The following is a 22,406-nucleotide window of genomic DNA, read 5'->3' as shown; positions in this document are numbered from 1 at the left end:
AATGGGATTTCTATTTCTTTTCAAATTTTTTTGCAATATAGTTTAAAAATCAGTTATTTTAAAAATATAATAAAAAAATAAAGATTCCTAGTAAGCGGTACTTTTCAATTAATTCTTTATATGCTTAACAGTGAGATGAAATATAATGATATATTTTATTAGCATGAGATCATAAAATAATGTTATTAATAAACCTTAATAATGAAAAAGTTTTGACTGAAATAAAATTATTTCTAAACACATATACAAATTCAAATAATAATAAATAATACTTAAAAAATAAATTGCTTTTAAAATTAGTTAAAAATGTGAGTATCAGCTGCACCTAAGTTATTTTTAAGTTTATTTTAATATGAGATTTAATAATTGAAAATTATACATGACTAATAATGGCATAGATACGTACAGTGAAAAAGTAATAAATATAAAATATGAGAATGAAATATCAGTAAACAATAAAATATTGCAGATTTTAAGAAAAATAATAGAGTTACTACATATTTCGCTTTCAAATTACGTATGTCTAGAAAAAAAAAAAGAACTTTTAGAGTCTCTAGATGTTCTGCATCTCGATATCATTTCAACTACCTTTTAAAACAAGTGAAATTTGGTCAAATGATTCTAGATTTACATTTTTTTGTATCTAGTATTGAGAGAATATTAGGTTTTAAATTAATTTTAAATTAGTGGTAATTTAGTCTTTTGATTATATTACCTACCTTTGTCATTATTATCATGTATACATACAAGTTAAATATATAAAAGGTGCTTATTCATCGATTACTCAGGCAAATGATAATTTAAACGATCTTGTAATGACAAGAACAGCATACAGGCAGTTCGGCTTTGACTCTCTCTGTACCGTTGCGCCCGTTATCAACCAGGAACTCCCATGTGCTGGTCTTCTGTTTACACAACGTCGTGATTCCTGGGAACGTGCCTACATCTGTGAAACAGCTGGCGCCAAGATCGCTGGAGATCAGAAAAAATAAGTACATGAAATATATGTGTATAAGTACATAAAATATGGACCTCCTCCATTAGTTGGCCACAAGGGACGGTCCTAAGGCACCTGCATTCACTGTTACCTATGTATCATAAAATAAATAAATGAAATGAAATCGTCATTCCATCTATTCCACCTACACTACGTTTGCCCATATGAAGTCACCACTCAAAGACCTGTCTTGCCCATCTGTTGTCGGTTCGTCGAGCTATGTCACCAGCCCATTGCTACTTAAGTTTGCTTATTTTATACTTTGATTCTTTTGTGGATATCCTCATTTGGGATTCTGTCACATAAAGAAACTCTGAACTTAGTCCTCTCCATAGCCCGCCGAGTAATTTGAAGCCTTGGAACATGGGTAACCGTGTAGGATTATGTTTCGATTCCATAGGTAATAAACTGGTAATAAACCTTTGTTTTCAAATTTTGAGGAGTTTTGGATTTATTATATTTGTATTAGTATATTACAATGATTTAAATGTAAAGATTAATATAATTTTTTGAGAGCATTAGGTAAATGTTTTTCATACTTAAATATCGTATAAAAATTAAGTATAAATGACACTTATATTAACCCTTTCCACTTCAATGTCGAGTGTCACTCGACATTGATTTTGTTCCACCAGCTCCACTGTCAAGTGACACTCGACATAGTGTAATACTTCTTTTTGCGGACGAAAGCTGGTGGATTAAAAAGAAAAAAAGGCTTAGAGTGGAAAGAGTTAAAATGTGTTAAAAGAAAAGGACTCACATTTTGAAATATAAGGCAAAATATGGTCATGTAAAAACTATTAAACCTGAAAAGTTTCTACTGGTTCATCTATAGTCCATAACGACGTTTGTGTCACAGTGGTAGGCACATTGTTTTGCGTGAATGAGGTCCCGGGTTTGATTCTTCATCAGGTTAATTTAATAAACAAACTTTTCTAAATAGGTTCTGATCTGGGTGTTCTAGTTGGTGCTCCCAAATGTTACTTGTCTGATTCCTTATATACACAATGCATTGTAGCGTGAGTTATGATATATTGGAGTTGTGAATTTCTTATAGTCATTTAAAGTAGTTGCTATACCACAGTATAAAAAACTTTGTTATACTTACTTGCAGATCTCCAGGCGTACCATCTGTACGTAATTTTCTTCTGGCGCCTGCACCACAGTGCGCCAGTCCCCACGCTTTGTGCGCACCCTGTATAGCGGCTCGTACTGTAATAAATTACGAGATAACTATTAAATTAAAGGTAGTAAAAAGTAACAGCTTGAGGTACAATTAAATATGTGACTGGTGCCAGCAGTAGGTTTTGAAGAGACCTGTGTTACAAGTCGGCTTGAAGGGTGGGATATGGCGTGAATTTACTGGGTATAGAGGAATAAAACCTGAGTCCTCAGCAATGGCAACGCATTGGGGGTATCATGGGCGAAACAGTATACTCTGTTATGTCCATGGCACTCCTCATGTCTATAGGCGACGGTTACCACTTTCCATCAGGTGGGCCGACAGCTTGTTTGCCATTCTAAGTAGTATAAAAAAAAAGTCACCAGTGCCCCATCTCTATGGACTACACAAATATAAAGCTATCAATTAATATTACAACATACAGATAACAAATAAATAATCCACTTGGACTCAAAAAATAAATAACAATAATATAATATATATTTCATTATTCAGAGGAAGAAACTCCCTAGAATGTAAAATGAAGCTTATAAATTATACGTAGTAGTTACTAATGTAAATCTAAAAGGTCAATGCATAAAGCAATTCATCGCAAGGAGATTGATAATATACATGTATTTAGGTATATATTATAGAATAAGCAAGGCTGTGAACAGGTTTGCTCATTACTACGTGTATTATATTAGTCACTGTTGCTATTGTACTAACATTCATCTTGTTTGTGTACTACCAGCCAGTCTTTACAATTGTGTTATTATAGTAAAAACATTACCAAATTCACAAACGTGTTTCATTTTAGTTTTTTTTTTTGATGGATGAAAATGGTATTGTAACCCCGCCTGCGCTAACGGGATACGCTGGCGAAGCACCAGTGAAGGGCGATAGATGAGAATGTAAACAGGCCAGTTAGCCTATCATGATGAATTCATTATGAATTAACTATGATAGTTTCCAGGGAGAATCACGAGGAGGTCAACCTGGTTGGGTATATTGCTAGCAACGGGATTCTGTCTCCATCATTAACAATCCCTTTCCCCCAGTTTCATTTTAGTTAATTATGAACTTTCGCGTTGTTTACATATATTTTAAATACACTATTTAAAAACAGAATAACAGTTTCTGTTTTTCTATTAAAAACAGAAACTGTTTATATTTATGCCTCCGATCAAACTTTGTATAATTACTCCTTTACATCTAAAGGTTGCCTGGAAGAGATCTCTTTTAGCGGTAAGGTCGTTGTTTTTTCACTATGATCATTTCTTGTCATTGTTAAAAATAAAATGTTATTCTATAAAAAGTTTACTATTGTAATTTTTTTGGAGAAAATAATAAAGAGTATCTATCTATCTATCTACATATTAAATATCGATAGTGTATTTAAAATATGTATGTTTTATGTTGTCAAATAAGTAAGATTAGAGGCAAATCAATTTAGAAAATTGCACCTCAGCTGTTTGCAATAGGAATGTAGTTTTCATTCAGATTTTATTCTGCGTGAAAAATTAAATTAAATTCCATTTATAGGCCATCTAATGCCCGAATTATCGATTGGTTATCAGCAATTATGGTATGGTAAAATATCAGTTTATTCGAGTTTTACCAAAAAATATGTCACTCATTGCGTGAAATGAAGTGAAGACTTGGATCTAAAAATATGAATATAATTATAAACAAATTAAAATTAAATGTTTGATATCAGCTTGAGTAAATGATTTTTTATAAGTAATTAAGTCGGAATTTTAATTTATATGGCAATAAACGGCAAGTCCTAACGTTGTGTTAACCTGCACAAGTATCGTAACTATAAATGTAGGTTTTTTTTTATTTATTTTGAATCATTGTTAATAATTAAACAATCACGTCAATATATTTTTTAATGGATGGCATTGGAATGGTAATCCTGCTCGCGCTAAAGGTATACACCGGCGGGGCACCAGTAAAAGATGATAGGTTAGAATAAAAGCAGGTCAGTTAAATTATTGTGATGAATAGACCTGGAATTCAGCACGATGGTTTTCAGAGGAGACCACGTGGAGGTCGACCTGACAGAGTATATTGATAGCAATGGGGTCCTTAGTCTCCATTACTAACAATCCCTTCCTGGGAGGAAGGGATTACACAGAGATATACCAACAATTAGGAAAATGAAAATCATGTCAAATTATGTTACAGAAAAAAAAATATTACATGGAATACATTATATAAAAGCTTAAGAACGAGGAATCTTAGGTAAAAGCATAGGTATTTATAGTTATAAGTTCTATTATTAATCTTAAAATAAAAAATAATATATACTTATATGTGAAAATTTGTAACGCTGGATGGATGTTTGTTTGTCTTTTACACAAAAACTACTGAAGGAATTTAAATGAAATTTGGTACACGGGTAGCTTTTATTCTAACTTAGCACATAGCATTTTTAATGCAACTTAGAATGGCAAATAAGCTAACAGTCCAGTTAATGGAAAGCGGTAACTGTCGCCTATGGATATGGATAGAATCATACACATAATAGAATGTACTGTATCGCCCATGATACCCTTCATGCGATACTGTATATACTAATTCATGCGGGTTTCACCAAGAAGTTTCAAAATACTTACCGTTACATCCGACTCGCATCCATCATGCTCGTCGGGATCTCCTTGCCTGTCGCCGATTTCAGATATAATCAACGTGGGCTGCGGTAATGGTTTCTGAAAACAAAAATATGTAAATTTGATTATTTGTTGTCGGTTTTACTTACGTATTAAATTCGGTATTGTCCGACTAGACTCGAACTCAATAAGAGCCTTATTTATGTTAGAAGTGGGTAATATTATATATAGCAATGTCTTAATATTTTAGTTACAATATCCATATACTGAAAACCAGAGATTGATAAATTTGGATGAAGCGAAAGAGGTTTGTTTGAATCGAAGCATTTGGCGTTCCATTGTTTTTGCCAACCCTAATGGGAGACAGGCGTGACAGATATGTATGTACAAAAATTAGAGAGATATTATCGTTGACTGTTCAAATACGAATTCTCAAGTACTTCGGCCATATTATGCGGAATGAAAACTGTATAGAATGTCTAATTCTCCAAGGGTCGGTACAAGGCAAACTTTCTTGGGGTAGATCACCAACGCAATGAACTGACTGATTAGTCCCATACAAATTTTATCAAAATCTGTTAAGTAGTTAAGTTTTTAAATTAAAATTACTGGTTATGCTATGACTAAATTCAATTTTTTTTTAGAAACAAAATCTATTATTACAGAAATAATTACATGAGTTCACGGTTAAGGAATTTAAGCTAATATACAAAAAATAATAAAAAGAAACTTACCGCTCCTTTGAACAATTGGTTGAATCGTTCTTGAGGATACCCGTGTGGTTTAACGGTGCAGTAGTTTTGGTTCCTGCACTGAGGGGGAACGTCGTCATCAGGTGAACCATACCTGTTCTCTGTAACTTCCTTAATTGGTCCCGGGTATACGATGGGCGAAACATCACCAGCTGGAAGACAGAAAACGGAGACCAAGTTTAGTTTACAGAAGAATCTTAGTATCCGGATTTTAGTTACTCTCGTAATTATTGAGTGAGCATCAATTATTGAATAGATTTGTATTTTTTTTATGGATGATAATGGATTGATAACCCTGTCTGCGCTATCGGTATACACTGGCGGTGCACCAGTGAGGGATGATTGGTGAGGATGAAAGGCAAGTCAGTTAGCCCATCGTGACGAATTCAACGATAAATTAGTTACGATGGTTTCCAGGGGGAACCGCATGGAGGTCGACCTGATAAGGCATATTGATAGCGATGGGGACTAACCTCTCCATTACTAACAATTCCTTCCCCCCAATAGATTTGTATTGTAATAAATAATTAAACACATAATCTCAAGTAAAACTATTGAGTCATTTTAACCATCGATTTTGGAAATATTAATTAGATATTAAATCTAGGATTTAGGTATCATTTTGGTACCGAATCATAGTCCTACACGGTTAGTGTGAGTGATAAAATCTGAAATAAGGATATCCGCAAAAAAATCTAAATAACCGACATAGCCCGAAGGATAAGCAAGTTGAAGTAGTAATAGGCTGGTCACATAGATCGAAGAATCAACAACCGACGGGAAAGAAACGTTTTTGAGTAGCAAGCATGTTTTTTTTTTTATATTTATACAATTTAGAATGGCAAGCAAGCTGACGGTCCACCTGAAGGAAAGCGGTAACCGTCGCCTATAGACATGAGCAGTACCATGGACATAACAGAGACACAACTGAACACAGACATAACTGTTTCGCCCATGATACCCCCCATGCGTTGCCATTCCTGAGGACTCAGGTGTTATTTCTCTGTACCCAGTAAATTCACGCTACAAATTGTACAGTCAATCAATCAACAAGGGCTTCTCATGCCCGCCAAATGTTATGTAGGCGGGCGAGATAGGGGCCTCGGGGTATACTCCTCTACCCCGGGTTCAACTCCGGAGGCGACGACCTCCGGGTTGCTGGGTTCTTCAGCCGACATACACTGGTGGTCTGTGTAGCATGTACAGGTAAATGCAGTGTAGAACTGTTCTCTACTAGATGGAGTTACAAGCTTAAATGCATTCCTTATGGCAGTCTATGGGAGAGGCCTATGTTCAGCAGTGGGCAGGTAACGTCTGATATGATCATAATTTGATAAAACACGTTTATTAAAAAATAAGAATTGTTAATTATTAAAACCAATGTTAATTAGATTTGCCATCAAGCTATTATACAGCAGGCATTGAAGGGCTTTGACTGGCATAGTATTATGTCATCATATATACATTAAAAATATATTTAATAACAGTGGCATAAGGAAAATATACTTGTATATTTTACATTAGACACGAATAGATGAAAACTGGTTTTAATGAACTAGTTTTTATCTGTTTAATTTACTCATAACTAGAATATAATATGGGTAACTGATTTTTTTTAATTTAATTACTTTTACTAATTATTGTTTAGAAATATCTAAATAATATGTTATATTTTTGAAAAAAATTCATTTATAAAATTAAAATAAATATTGTTTAAACAAAACGGCTGAATTTAAGTATAGTAAAATTTAGTAACCTTGATTTATTTTTGAAAAAAAATTACATCGACCCTGATCTCTCATAGAAATCTTTACAGGCAAATAGAATAATAAATATAGTAATGATTTAATTGTTTTATTTGTAATGAACAAACTCAAAAAGTACTAAACTGATTTTAAAAAATCATTCACTTATATCGACCTACATTATCAGCGAGTAATATGGATTGTTAGTTATTTTTGAAAATTCTATCTACCTGGGCGAAGCCGGGCCAGTTTTGTAGTTAATGAATAATTTAGAAAAATTGTTTGTGATCTTTTAGCAATTTAACGGCTCAACCAATGGACATGAAATTTTGTATACACTTACTATATGGAATAAAAAGGACATAGCCGAAAAATTATACCTATCAATGTACGGATCTCGGTCACGTAGACGACGTCGCTGGTAAAAGCGAGTAAAGATTTTTTTTATAGAACTTAAAATGGCAAACAAGTTAAAGGCCCACCTGATGGAAAGTTGTAACCGTCGCCTATAGACATGAGCAGTGCCATGAACATAACAGAGTATACTGATTCGCCCATGATACTCCCCATGCGTTGCCATTCCTGAGGACTCAGATGTTATTCCTCTGTACCCTGTAAATTCACGCCATATCCCACCCTTCAAACCGAAACACAGTCATGCAAACACAACTGCTTCACGGTAGAAGCACAAATGGGACAGAGGTTCCCAAGCAATCGACTTTTGTACAAAGTCTCCCTCTGGTAATATTGATAAGATATATTGATAATCAGATAAATGACACCTAATAATCATAATGGGACACAGACAAAGTGTTGATGACATAACATAAGTATTAATTATATAATTCATTGTAATTCTATACAGAATGCAACTTAGAATGCAAGCAACTTAACCAATCTTTGTGCAGTAATTTACAATAATACATAAAGGATGAGAAGCAAGATTTATTCGTATTGGTTAAAGAGTTGTCCTAAGAATAATGAGTTCTTCATTTTTTATATTCATTTTATTACACGTGTCAATCATCATCATCATCATCATCATCATCATCATCATATCAGCCGTTAACTGTCCATTTCTGAACATAGGCCTCCCCCATAAGGAGAGACACATGTCAATAACATGTGTGTAGAGGGGAAAGGGATTGTTACTAACAATCCCTTTCCATCCAGACAGCCATTCCATCCAGATGCAAACATCCAGTCCTATTGTTAAGAATATTCTCTGTCAATCTGACCTCTCCGTGGTCCCAAAAGTTAAGGCCGTGGTCATTAAGGCGCCAAGTGGTAACAAACAAACTTATTTTAACATTTATAATATTAGTAAGGATAATAACCGTTGAAATGGTAACTTGTTTTAAACAAGTCGTAATTTTCACCAGAGGGACACTTTATACAAAAGTCATTTGCTTGGACACCTCTGTCCCATTCGTGTTTCAACCGTGAAGCAGTTGTGTTTGCATTGCTGTGTTTCGGTTTAAAGGGTGGGATATGGCTGTGAATTTACAGGATACAGAGGAATAACACCTGAGCCCACAGGAATGGCAACGCATAGGGGGTATCATGGGCGAAACAGTAAACTTTGTTATGTCCATGATACTGCTTATGTTTATAGGCGACGGTTACTACTTTCCATTAGGTGGTCCGTCAGCTTGTTTGCTATTCTAAGTTGTATAAAAAAAATTTAACATTTAAGGATAATCGTTGAAAATATATTAACATAAGTTATAATTAAATTAACATATGTAGATTAGTAATAGATATTGTAATCATTCGATGGAATGTAAAGCTATCAACCTGTTTATACAAAGGGCGACAAGCAAAACCGGCACGGTTAACTTGAAGAATTAAAAAAAAAACAGTTTTAATTGAAATGAATAAGTACGATTTATAATATACATCCGCCGTGTAAGACCCGGCATAGAACGGATCCACCTTCCTTTTCCGTAGCTGTTATACGAGACAACTAAGGGAACTTAATGGTAGAGTGATGAGCAGTAGCGTTCTTCTTAAAACTCTTTGACCTCCCTATACGACATTACATTTCCTTCATTTATCTTATGTAGTTATTTATTAATTTGATTTCCTATTTAAGAGCTGTGCTCTTGTCGGTGTAGCTCTCATAGTTATTTATATATTTATGTAATATTATGTAATATATTTTAATATTTCATTTAACTGTATATTTGTTTATGTATTAAATAGTTGTAGCACTTAAGCTGCGCCCTAATGACATGCTTCCTAACTGTATTGGGTTGACTGGAAGAGATCTCTGTCAGAGATAAGTCCACCTTTGTTCACAATATTTATTAATGCATTTTATTACATATAATTTACAAACGCAATAAAGCATATATATATATATATATATATATATATATATATATATACATATATATAATTATTTTATTTTTATTTTTATATCTATTATTTTTATTATATTATGGTTGAACAATCTAAATTGTACATATCTATTATTATTTTTATTCTTCATTACGTGTATATACAGGGTGTATATACAAGTAACGTATAATAAAAATAATAATATAATTATACAGTATATTAATTAACGTAATCAATTCTTTAAAACTATTGTCAGTATTTAAAAAATACTAATAATAAATAGGGTCGCAAATTATAATTTTTTTATATTATAATAAAGAAGTAAATTAAGATTTTCAAGAAAAAGAATAACTTTTGTCTATATCTTTGTTTGTTGTTTCTTTTTTGGCGAAATATTTTTTATTGTTTGGAAATTAAAAAACACACAGATTTTAAGAACGACAATTAACATACGGAGTAATAAAAAAAAGTAAAAATTAAAATAAATTAAGGTAGCTAGTAATTTACTTACTTTTTCTTGCTGCTCCATCTGCATATTGGACGTAGTACGCGGCTAACTGTAAAGAAAAATAGTGAATTTATAGAAACAATGAAAAAAAATATGTGCTGTAAAAAGGTCAAATTAAAAGTAGTCATAACGGGCGAGCTTGTATATATACGTATATTAATTAACGTGGCAGGATTTGGTATTCCTTTCCATTGTTTATGTCTATCCGAATAGGGGACAGTTGTCACCTATACGTATGTATGTATGAAGAGTTATATGAATGTATAATTTGCCTCACGTGTGTGGTGCCTGAGGTAAGTAATCCTATAGTTTTTGGTTTATTTATCTGAGACAAGCACTGTAAAATTTTATATATTGTATCTATTGGTGAAAACTTAAATGTGATTTCACTGTTGTTATCTTGTAATTGGTTATTTTTTATGTAAATACATAAGCCTTGGTTTTCCTTTTACAAATAAATAAATATATAAAATGCATCATTATTAATTAATTATTATTTATTTATCGTAATGTATATTAAAAAACAACACTTGATAAGTTTATATAGTACAACCGACCGTAGAGATTAGAACAAGAGGTCTACAATGAAATGAAAATCTGAATTTTTCGATTCAATTTCGTGTTTTTGTTGATACCAAAATCGGTCCAGTAAACGGAGCCTAATATTTCGTTCGTCATAAATCCTACCATAAAAGTCCAAAGAAACGATATTTTAACATTTTTAATATTTTTAAACAAGATGTGTCATGTATTTTTAACATCAAATTTGTGTTTCGTATGTCCCATAAACTTCGAAAAATATTGATGGTAGACCCTCAGTTTCATTTCAGTTGATCGCCTTCATAGATCATTTTTTTTTTTACAACACAGGGGGCAAACGAGCATGCGGCTCACCTGATGGTAAGTGACTACCGCCGCCCATGATCACCCACAACACCAGCGGCATTGCAGGTGTGCAGGTGCAGATCATGTTATTAATTTGTTCGTTCAAGACGGTGTGATCAGACATCGTGCTAATATAAAAAATAATACAATATATTAATTTATGTTATCTACATATTTAAAGTATTTAGTTCTCTCGATATGAAACTTTTTAGCATGATTATAGAATATTTCTTTGTAAACCCGAAGGAAATATTTTTTTGTTGTCTACCATAAAACACGGCTGGCCAGAACGTGACTAGTTGTTATAATGTGGCCGGTATATTATTATATTTAGATATACGCTATGAATACAAATCGTATGTTATTGTCTACAATAGACAATATAATTTGCTTGGGGTTCCCCTGCTTGCTGGTTTATATGTTTTTTTTTTTGTTTTTGTTTCATTTTTATAATTAATGCACAAACTACGATACGGTCACAGTTTTATATCGTATTGAAAACACCGAGATTTTGTTTTACAATAAAGAAAATCAACATCAATTGTAATAATATTTATATAGAATCAGTACGGGGGTAAACATTTTTGATTAAAAAAGTATCATAAAAATTGATCAATAGGCGTATTGTATGAAAATGAAGTTTGTAAGTTTTTGATCTAAAAAAAAAAAAAAAGAAATACACTCGTGACGAAATTAATATTGATGTGTAAGTTGCCAAAGCCATAACTTTTAAAGAAATATAAAGACTAGGTATTAGTAAAAGAAAAAAAAAAGATTATCTTTCTCTTCGGTCTGATGTAAAATTCTAGTAGGAAGTATATTTTTCGATTTCAATTAAATAACTTTCAGAATAAAGATATTTATTTATTTAACACTTTATTGCACCAATGCACAAGGACTTGTTGAAGATTTAAAAAATACAGTATAGTACTACATATTGATATATAATATATATATATATTATAATTGGTTATTTTTTATGTAAATACATAAGCCTTGGTTTTCCTTTTACAAATAAATAAATATATAAAATGCATCATTATTAATTAATTATTATTTATTTATCGTAATGTATATTAAAAAACAACACTTGATAAGTTTATATAGTACAACCGACCGTAGAGATTAGAACAAGAGGTCTACAATGAAATGAAAATCTGAATTTTTCGATTCAATTTCGTGTTTTTGTTGATACCAAAATCGGTCCAGTAAACGGAGCCTAATATTTCGTTCGTCATAAATCCTACCATAAAAGTCCAAAGAAACGATATTTTAACATTTTTAATATTTTTAAACAAGATGTGTCATGTATTTTTAACATCAAATTTGTGTTTCGTATGTCCCATAAACTTCGAAAAATATTGATGGTAGACCCTCAGTTTCATTTCAGTTGATCGCCTTCATAGATCATTTTTTTTTTACAACACAGGGGGCAAACGAGCATGCGGCTCACCTGATGGTAAGTGACTACCGCCGCCCATGATCACCCACAACACCAGCGGCATTGCAGGTGTGCAGGTGCAGATCATGTTATTAATTTGTTTGTTCAAGACGGTGTGATCAGATATCGTGCTAATATAAACAATAATACAATATAGTAACTTATGTTATCTACATATTTAAAGTATTTAGTTCTCTCGATATGAAACTTTTTAGCATGATTATAGAATATTTCTTTGTAAACCCGAAGGAAATATTTTTTTGTTGTCTACCATAAAACACGGCTGGCCAGAACGTGACTAGTTGTAATAATGTGGCCAGTATATTATTATATTTAGATATACGCTATGAATACAAATCGTATGTTATTCTACAACTACTACAATAGACAATATAATTTGCTTGGGGTTCCCCTGCTTGCTGGTTTATATGTTTTTTTTTTTGTTTTTGTTTCATTTTTATAATTAATGCACAAACTACGATACGGTCACAGTTTTATATCGTATTGAAAACACCGAGATTTTGTTTTACAATAAAGAAAATCAACATCAATTGTAATAATATTTATATAGAATCAGTACGGGGGTAAACATTTTTGATTAAAAAAGTATCATAAAAATTGATCAATAGGCGTATTGTATGAAAATGAAGTTTGTAAGTTTTTGATCTAAAAAAAAAAAAAAAGAAATACACTCGTGACGAAATTAATATTGATGTGTAAGTTGCCAAAGCCATAACTTTTAAAGAAATATAAAGACTAGGTATTAGTAAAAGAAAAAAAAAAGATTATCTTTCTCTTCGGTCTGATGTAAAATTTTAGTAGGAAGTATATTTTTCGATTTCAATTAAATAACTTTCAGAATAGAGATATTTATTTATTTAACACTTTATTGCACCAATGCACAAGGACTTGTTGAAGATTTAAAAAATACAGTATAGTACTACATATTGATATATAATATATATATATAATATATATATATATATATATATATATATATATATATATATATATATATATATATATATATATATATATATTTAAAAATATTAAACGAGCTTAATTGGTAGATCGAAATACATAGAAAAATATATTTATATACAATTATATATGTTAATAAATAAAAAGCATGCAATATGATAGACATTAGGTATAAGAAATAATTAATATGCTTCATTTTGCCAACAAACCGCTTGTTAAGTTTTATTTTTGAATAACCTTCATTTTGAAAAAAAAAAAAATTAAAAAACATCATGTATTTACCATACACTACTACTGGTAATAGTCTGTTGATATCTGAATCTATTTTATGGTCGGAATAAGTGTTACTTTGTTTACATTGAAGCAGACTATAATACCTAGATACCTGCAGAAAAACGCGCGTGTGAATTAGACTTTATTCCCATTAGCAAGTACATTTTCTAATACTCAGATGCAGTTTCTCATAATTTCATGTCAGTCTCAGATTATGATCAGCGGATATGACTTTCTTACTGCATTAGAGTTGACATTGAATATAAATAACTATGTTTTCTAGAATCACAGTGCATTTAGTGAAATCTTAGAAGGAGAGATTTTGTTCACAGCATACTAAGTATGCTGGGTCGAGATCTCTTTGTAGAAAGTAGACCGGTCGTTGTTTTATGCAAAGACCACATATATTTAGATGGAGTATCGAATGAACATCTTAAACGGGTAATTTATGAAACAAAGAAATTATTTAGAATACTGAAAAATTCAACTAAAGGTATTTCTGTAGGCCTTTTTGGAACTAAAAGCGATGCAATTAATGCAAACGTGTCTTTTACACATTGAAAAAGGAACAGTGATCGACCCTTACTAAGGTTATCTTCACCGACGCCAGCTGTGTCGAGCGCGTGTAAGTAACAGTTAATTGCCTTTTATAGTCACGTTACTTATCAGTCTTAGGGTTGAATAGTCCAGGAAATAAAATATTTGAGACCATTGTTGCCATATTCACAATAAACAATTGCTATTTATTTCGTCACCATTAAAGATAGATATCCTTTATTGTTTCCACCAAAAGATTAAAATAGTAAACTTATTGTAAATATAAAAAATGTCAAGAAATAATCATAACGAGAAAAAAATGGTCGACCTAAAGGATATATCAAATTTGAGATTATAAAGCAAACTGTTTTTCTTTTACCCTCTGTATATAAAATAACAGTTGTTATTATACATATTTAATCAATACATAATATATACTTTAAAATCAAGAGCACAGTTTTTCATGCGCGTTGCCTCAAACCTCAAAGGAAAAGCCACGGCAAAGAGCTTATTATATAACCTGACTATCTATGGTATATATATATATATATATATAATGTACCATTGGGACCATATCGAAAAACTCCTCATACTATTCATTATACAAGCGGTAGAACACACAAAGAGGAACAAGTCTCGTTTTAGTTTGCTTAGTCAAAGAGGAAAACTTTTAATAATAAAACTAAAGCTACAGAGCTCAGGTAATTGTCATCTCGTATGGACTCTAAAGTAAATATTTATCGTATATTGTACTATCTTGTTTTTAAAGGTCGTTTGTACCGGCAAACAGCTATAGAGATATTGTTTCGTTTAATTTTTATCTCAATTCAGAAGTGTATTAAGTAGATGTAAATTTTACGATATATATATATATATATATATATATATATATATATATATATATATATATATATATATATATATATATATATATATATATATATATATATAGATTATTTTATTTGAATAGATTTCAAAAATTAAAGATTTTTAATAAATAAAATTCAGTAAATATTTTATAGACACATTTTAGACTGAAAAATATAATATTTGAATTTAGAATGCGGAATTATGGGACTTGCTTTGTTTCAAATAGATTTTTGCTCAACGAAGCAAAATGATAGCTTAATTAAATGAAGGAAACTTACTGATTGCTAAATTACAATTTCCAAATAAATAACTATATATTTTAATAATATTTTAAAATATGTAAAAACATGTTTGTTTTTAATGGTTGAAAATGGAATGGTAACTCCACCTACACTATCGATGTACGCTGGTGGAATACCGGTGAGGGACGATATGAGAGGATGAAGACAGGTCAGTTAGGCTTTTGAGAAGAATTCAACAAGAATTAACCATGATATTTTCAAGGGAAACCGCGTGGACATTACTGACAATCTTTTCACTTTAAGAATATACTAAATCCTTCAGTTCGTGTCTAGTTGCTATAACTTTTTTATACCTAGTGAGAGTTTGTCCATTACATTTTATTAGGGGTCTACTAATAATTTTATTTTCATGCTATGTTCTTTAGAGAATAGGCAGACAGAATTGAGTTCTATAACTTCTAACTTACACCACCTTCTGTATTTAATTAGTTTTCTTATTTATGCATATTAGTATCGGATATTTTAGATTTCTCCCTTAGATAGTATTTAAATAGCCTATCTGATTAAGATAGGTCACTGTATATTTATATTTATATTTAGACACAAGCTACTCACAATAATTTATATTGTAATTCAAGTTATAACTAACTAATAAACGTGTTAATGAACGATAGAAACTGGTTTTGTTTACATAATATGACAGTATTTATACTTACATAACTTTGTAAGTGATCACAATATCAATTAAAAAAAACCGACTTCAAATGTGGCAGAACCAGTTTTGATTTAAAAACTAAACAGCTGAAGTGATTTTGTTAAAATTTCTATGGGACTAATTTGTAAGTATATCCTTTTGGATAAAAGGAATTTTCCGGAAAAGGAAATCGGTTTACAACTGACGGAGTTATGAGGTAACAAATATATATATATATATATATAAAAAAACAGATAATATCGTTGTTTATCACTTAGAAATATAAAGATCGTTTGTGTATATAATATATTCTTGTCTCATCATCATCATTTTTGCCATTATTCGTCCACTGCTGGACAAAAGCCTTCCCCATAGATTGCCTATATTCTTGTCTATATTCTATTTATTTAAATTCTACCTATTTAGAGAAAAATAGGTTCTTGTCCGCTACTTCGTATGCTCTGATTTTGGAAGTAGAAAAACCGATAATTGAATCGCTTCTAGATGATGTATTTAGATGAAACATAAACTAGATTTTAAGTTAGACCTTTAGTAATCGCAACTATGAAATATACGAGTAGAGAGACAACATTTCAAAAGTATGGTTTTGCCATTTATTGGTCTTAAAGTCCCCTCATAATATATTTTTTTAATATTTTCCATGTACAGATATCGACTGGTTACAATTTTATTATATTAGTAAGATTGTTAACTAAATTAACTAATGATCAACTACAAAATATTTACGTTCTGTCCGTTATAGGATGATGTTAATGACAGCTGATTAAATCGTCGACTAATTACTAAAAGACACTTAGAGAGGATCTTTTCAGTAATGTTTCCTAATTTTTTAAATATTAATACCTATGTTTTCAATAAAAAATTTACCCTGTCAAAATATAAATTACCCAATAGTTTTATTCGACACCATAAATCTTACTAAATACACTCCTTGTACAGTAACAATTGTCATCATCAAATGCCATTAATCATCAGTACCATGCTTTGACGCCATATACAAATTCAAATCATCTTTATTCAAATACACTGATTAAGAACCTGTGGTCCTTATAATAATGGTATGTAATCATGCAATGTAAAAGTGATTCGAATGGTTTCGCAGATTAGCATGAACGAACGTCTTTTTTATATTTTACTAGATGACCCGGAGAAATTCGTGTTACAACGCCATCTAGTACAAATAATCTTAAGAAGCCATTTTCATACAAAATTAATTATTTTATTTTTTTTTATTTTTCGGCTTAATTTTAAGGTTATAAAAAAAATCTATATATTTATTAATAGTTTTTATCTTTTAAACCACCCCTGTATTATAATGAACAAAATAAAAAAGAAATATTAAAATCGATCAAGCCGTTTTCGAGTTTTAGTCAGACTAATGCAACAGCAATAGACTTTTATATATACAGATGAAAAATAAAAACAAAAAATATTTTTTTGTCTACGTACAACATCACTAAATTTTATTATTTCCGCCGTTATGATGTATCTAAAGATTTCACTCGATGTTCATAATTGAACGGGATTCCCGTGCTGTCTAAAATTGGATAATTGCTTCACCTACTGAATCCATAATTACGGTTTACTCATTCTTTGTTCTCGTATATTTAGTAAACAAAATTAGTCAAATTGTAATATATAGTTTTTTAGGAATTTTATTCACATACATTATATGCATAAATGATAATTTTATTATCATTCAAGGTATTTTATAATAAACAAACAAGTGTACAAAAAATAAATTCTGTTCTCTGTATAATATTAGTAAAGACTACTCGTGTGAGGGTGTCGCCCTTTGGTGACAAGAGTTTTTGTGCCACTTTTGATGTACATGACAAAAATCACAAAAAGAACAATACATATATATCATAATTAAATTTGTATATTCATAATAGCCCTTGTAGTTATTCATATGTATATTATTTAAAATAAAATATATTTATTAATCAATTAAGAAGGGAAAGATTCAGCTCACTACATTAGCAAACTATTCATTGATGTCAGTCAAAAGGCACTAAAGCCAGTGACCCAAGGTAGTCGCCCCGGTGTTGAAGTCGAGGCAAAGGCAAAGGCGATACTCTTTTATGCCTATGGTCCACATATTACTGTTCATGTTTAAAGGCGACGGTTACCACTTTCCATCAGGTGGGTCATCCGCTTGTTTGTCATTCTAAGTTGCTTAAAAAAATAGCTGGTCTCGAGGCCCCACTTGAGCCTTCCTCGGAGGGCTAAGAAAATCTGCGTAGTATGTACACGAAGGCTTCTTACATGGATCGGTGGACGACTTTATACGCCTTCCAAATTATGACACAAATGATAATAGTTTTTAAATGATCCGAATATAAATTTCAAAATTCTATATTTTAGGCTGGGATTCGATCGACCGCTGGACCATAGTTAAATGCCGTATCTTACCGCCCAGTATTATATATTCATCTTGATGTATTAAATAATAATAATTCAAATATAACTTACACAAAAAACGAAAATTTCCGTAAACATTGTACGGTTCTCACAATATCGCTACAGAATAAACACACGCGACAATGTATTTAGCATAGAGAGCACGACCTCTCTCGACGGGCGACACCTGCTGACTGAGTTATTTCACAGATTAATTGAATATAAAAGATGTTTCATGCCGTGGATCGACGTGTATGTTATTGTATGTGATATTTGAAGGAACCAGTGATGACGCGGTATGACCAATGTGTGGAACCGCCATAAAATGGCACGCGCGCGACTGTGTAAGTATGACGATGTAGGTCAAACCGCAAAAATATTTCGCAATTGTTTCTCAAGTTATATTTTTTTACTAGCGACACGTCCCGATTTCGCTCGAATAGATAGGTAGAAGAGAGAAAATAAGAATAGATAGTAGAAGAGAAGAGGTAGTCTTTTTCTCTTTGAAAAAAAAAAAAATATATATATATATATATATATATATATATATATATATATATATATATATATATATATATATATATATATATATAGTCATATCAATAAGTGTAAGAACTTTTAAAATCGGTTTAGTATTTTTTTAACATATCCACTACAAATAAACAAATAATCAAATATTATTATTATGGTAAATATAGATGATTATAGTATTTTACTTATCTTTAAAGTACTAATAAATAAAGTTGTTGTTTAAGCATGTTCTTTTTTTTTATACAACTTAGAATGGCAAACAAGCTGACGGCCCACCTGATGGAAAGCGGTAACCGTCGCCTATAGACATGAGCAGTACCATGGACATAACAGAGTATACAGTTTTGCCCATGATACCCCTCATGCGTTGCCATTCCTGAGGACTCAGGTGTTATTCCTCTGTACACCATATCCTACACTTCAAACCGAAACACAGCCATGCAACTAATTATAATAGTCGATATATTTTTTATAGATGGTTTTGTTACCTCATACTTATCTTTTAAGTAAAATAAATAAAGTTGTTGTTTAAATAAAATCTTTTTTACTTTTTCTAAGTTCTGTTACGGATTTTGATATCAAATCAGTTTAGCAGTTTACGTTATTTTAAAAATCCTCAAAATAGGTATTGTATTAAAGAATAATTTTAGTGGAAACAATCTTAAACTGGATCGCTTATAATAACATAAAGATATTGTAATATTTTGTGTTAATCAGGTAAATTTTGATGCAGATTTTACATTTTGTTCCATTTCAATAGAACTTACCAGAGGGAATAAAAAGACGATTGCTTGAACCTACTGTATTCGTGTTTCAACCGTGAAGACAGTTGTGTTTGCATTAAAACTGACATAATTAATTATATAGACTTATATGTGTAATAAAGGTAATATTATTCAATATTTATAGCTATACTTACTACGTTTTAGAATATTCTAAAATTAACTGTTTGATATAATTTTTCAATGTAAATAGGCGACTTTAAAATTTTCCATCAATCTTTCAGTTTTTATTCTAAGTTCAATAAAAAAAAAACACTTAATAAAAAAAAGTAAATAATGGAAATGTAAATAGAGGATTTATCCGACCATACAACAGTTTGCTGATGTCTAATTCTATTACAAATGACAATTCGATTGAATGTTACAATTTTTACAAATTTTATTTAAAGAGAGTTTCTGTATGAATTTCAATTTAAATAATAATATAATTTTATATATAATATAAGATATATTTGTGATTCTCACAGAGCATTTAAGTATTATTTGGATTGAATACAAAATAACGATAAAGAATAGATGTGTGTCTCGTATGACGTATTGCCTTTATTCTATTTTCATAGGAAATCCCAGTTATTTATTGTTACAATCATTATCTTCATGTCAGCCAGGCTAAGGAACATAGACCTCGTGACGGGTGGAGGGGGGGGGGTATACTGGATTCTTGTTCTGTTTTATTTATTTTTTTCTTTTATTCATTGTTTTTATACTTGTTTATTTTAGTTTTTGTATTGTTTTCTTTTATTTTTTATGTAATATTTACATGAATATACATATTTGATAATGAAACGGTGCCCCGTGTAGGTGCAAACTGAAAATCAGCGCTGAACGAACATCAGTCCAGCAAAAGCTGAGTTTGTACCTATCGCCAGGTGCATACGATTAATGGACAATATATTGATTAATTAATATATATATACATTATAATTTGTGAAGAATGGCAATAAATTTTATTATTATTATTATTATTATTATTTGTTGGAACAAAACGTGTTAATACATAAAAATTTGCTTTAATGTACAAATACTAATGGGTTGCATATTCATTTTCAATAAAAAATATATTTATTTGTATTGAGATAGATAAACAGAGGAAAGATCATATAATCGCTTTCACGCTTTAAAAATCAACTTCCAGCAGCAGTATTGTAGAACTGATATGACATCTCAACCTCCAAAAAATCTACACCACTCTAATCACTTAGTTGTATGAAATGCACTTTACGACCTATTCCCATACTGACAATATATATATAAAAGAACTAGTAAAAATCGGTCGAGACGATTCGGAGCAGTTCGACCACATATATCGTGACACGAGATTTTTATATATAAGATTCAAAAGAAATATCCTGGTATTATTTATTTTCATCCATCCAAACACTAGAGTTGGGGGATAGGGGCTGTTAGTAATGGAGACTGAGAATCCCATTTCTAGCAATATACCCAGCTAGGTCGACCTCCTCGCGGTTCTCTCTGGAAACTATCATGGTTATTTCTTATGAATTCATCATGATGGGCTAACTGGCCTGTTTTCGTTCTCATCTATTACCCTTCACTGGTGCTCTGCCAGCGTATCCCGTTAGCAAAGGATGGGTCATCATTCCATTTTCACCCATAAAAAAAAATTAATACGAGTATTCACCTACGAGAGGCAACAGTATATTATATTAATATAATTTAATATTGCGTAATTTCTATATGGTTACGCATAACAATAACTCATGTTATTATAATGTTATTACATATATATTATATATATATATATATATATATATATATATATATATATATATATATATATATATATATATATATATATATATATATATATATATATATATATATATATATATATATATATATATATATTTATATTTATAATATAGGGAATATTATAAAAAAAAAACTATTCATCAAACAATCAAGGTCAAACCATTAATCCAATTTGTGATAAATTTGATGTGTGAGAAATTTGTGAAAATATAATAAATTTAATTGTTTTAATAATCAAACCGTGAATGCGTGAATCCTTTTTTGGTTATTACAAGATAAAGTCTGTTGCTGAGTCATACATAAATTACAAAACATATCAAAATCATCTTTTATTTTCGCATATATCGTCATAGTCGTAGAATACTGACGGATCTGACCAAGATTACATATAAAGATCTTACATAAATGAAATATGAAACAAGATCTCAATTAAATTATTTTATAATGCTATTATTTCAAATACAAACTAAATCACTAACAGTGCTACTGGGAGAATTTAGTTTCATATAATTTTATTTAAAATCATGGCTTATTTTGTGTGTTTCAAGGATGTATTTCGGTTTGAATGGTGGGATATGGCAATAAAATTACAGATCAATTATTTTTTTTATACAACTTAGAATGGCAAACAAGCTGACGGTCCACCTGATGGAATGTGGTAACCGTTGCCTATAGACATGAGCCGTACCATGGACATAACACAGTATACTGTTTCGCCCATGATACTACCCATGCGTTGCCATTCCTGAGGACTCAGGTGTTATTCCTCTGTACCCAGTAAATTCACGCCTCAATTACAAGATAATTATAAGATTACAAATCATTATAAATTAAAAACACTGTAATTT

The 22,406-nt window shown here is 30.8% G+C and overlaps 1 protein-coding gene across 1 annotated transcript; it reads right to left on the bottom strand.

The window, feature by feature from the left end:
• Window positions 1-597: 597 nt before the first annotated feature.
• Window positions 598-18,702, bottom strand: LOC113509994 (uncharacterized). The gene is made up of 6 exons (XM_026893414.3): window positions 18,545-18,702; window positions 10,129-10,174; window positions 5,512-5,681; window positions 4,784-4,876; window positions 2,106-2,209; window positions 598-972 (listed from the first exon to the last, which is right to left on the bottom strand). Exons 1-6 carry the CDS (start codon window positions 18,569-18,571, stop codon window positions 801-803), a joined length of 612 nt encoding a protein of 203 aa, XP_026749215.3. The 5' UTR covers window positions 18,572-18,702; the 3' UTR covers window positions 598-800.
• Window positions 18,703-22,406: the final 3,704 nt, after the last annotated feature.

This window comes from Galleria mellonella, unplaced genomic scaffold (genome assembly GCF_026898425.1).
Source record: "Galleria mellonella isolate WM207_F2 unplaced genomic scaffold, CSIRO_AGI_GalMel_v1 utg173, whole genome shotgun sequence".
Classification (NCBI taxonomy): Eukaryota; Metazoa; Arthropoda; class Insecta; order Lepidoptera; family Pyralidae; genus Galleria; species Galleria mellonella.
This window is presented reverse-complemented; position numbering and strand designations above follow the sequence as displayed.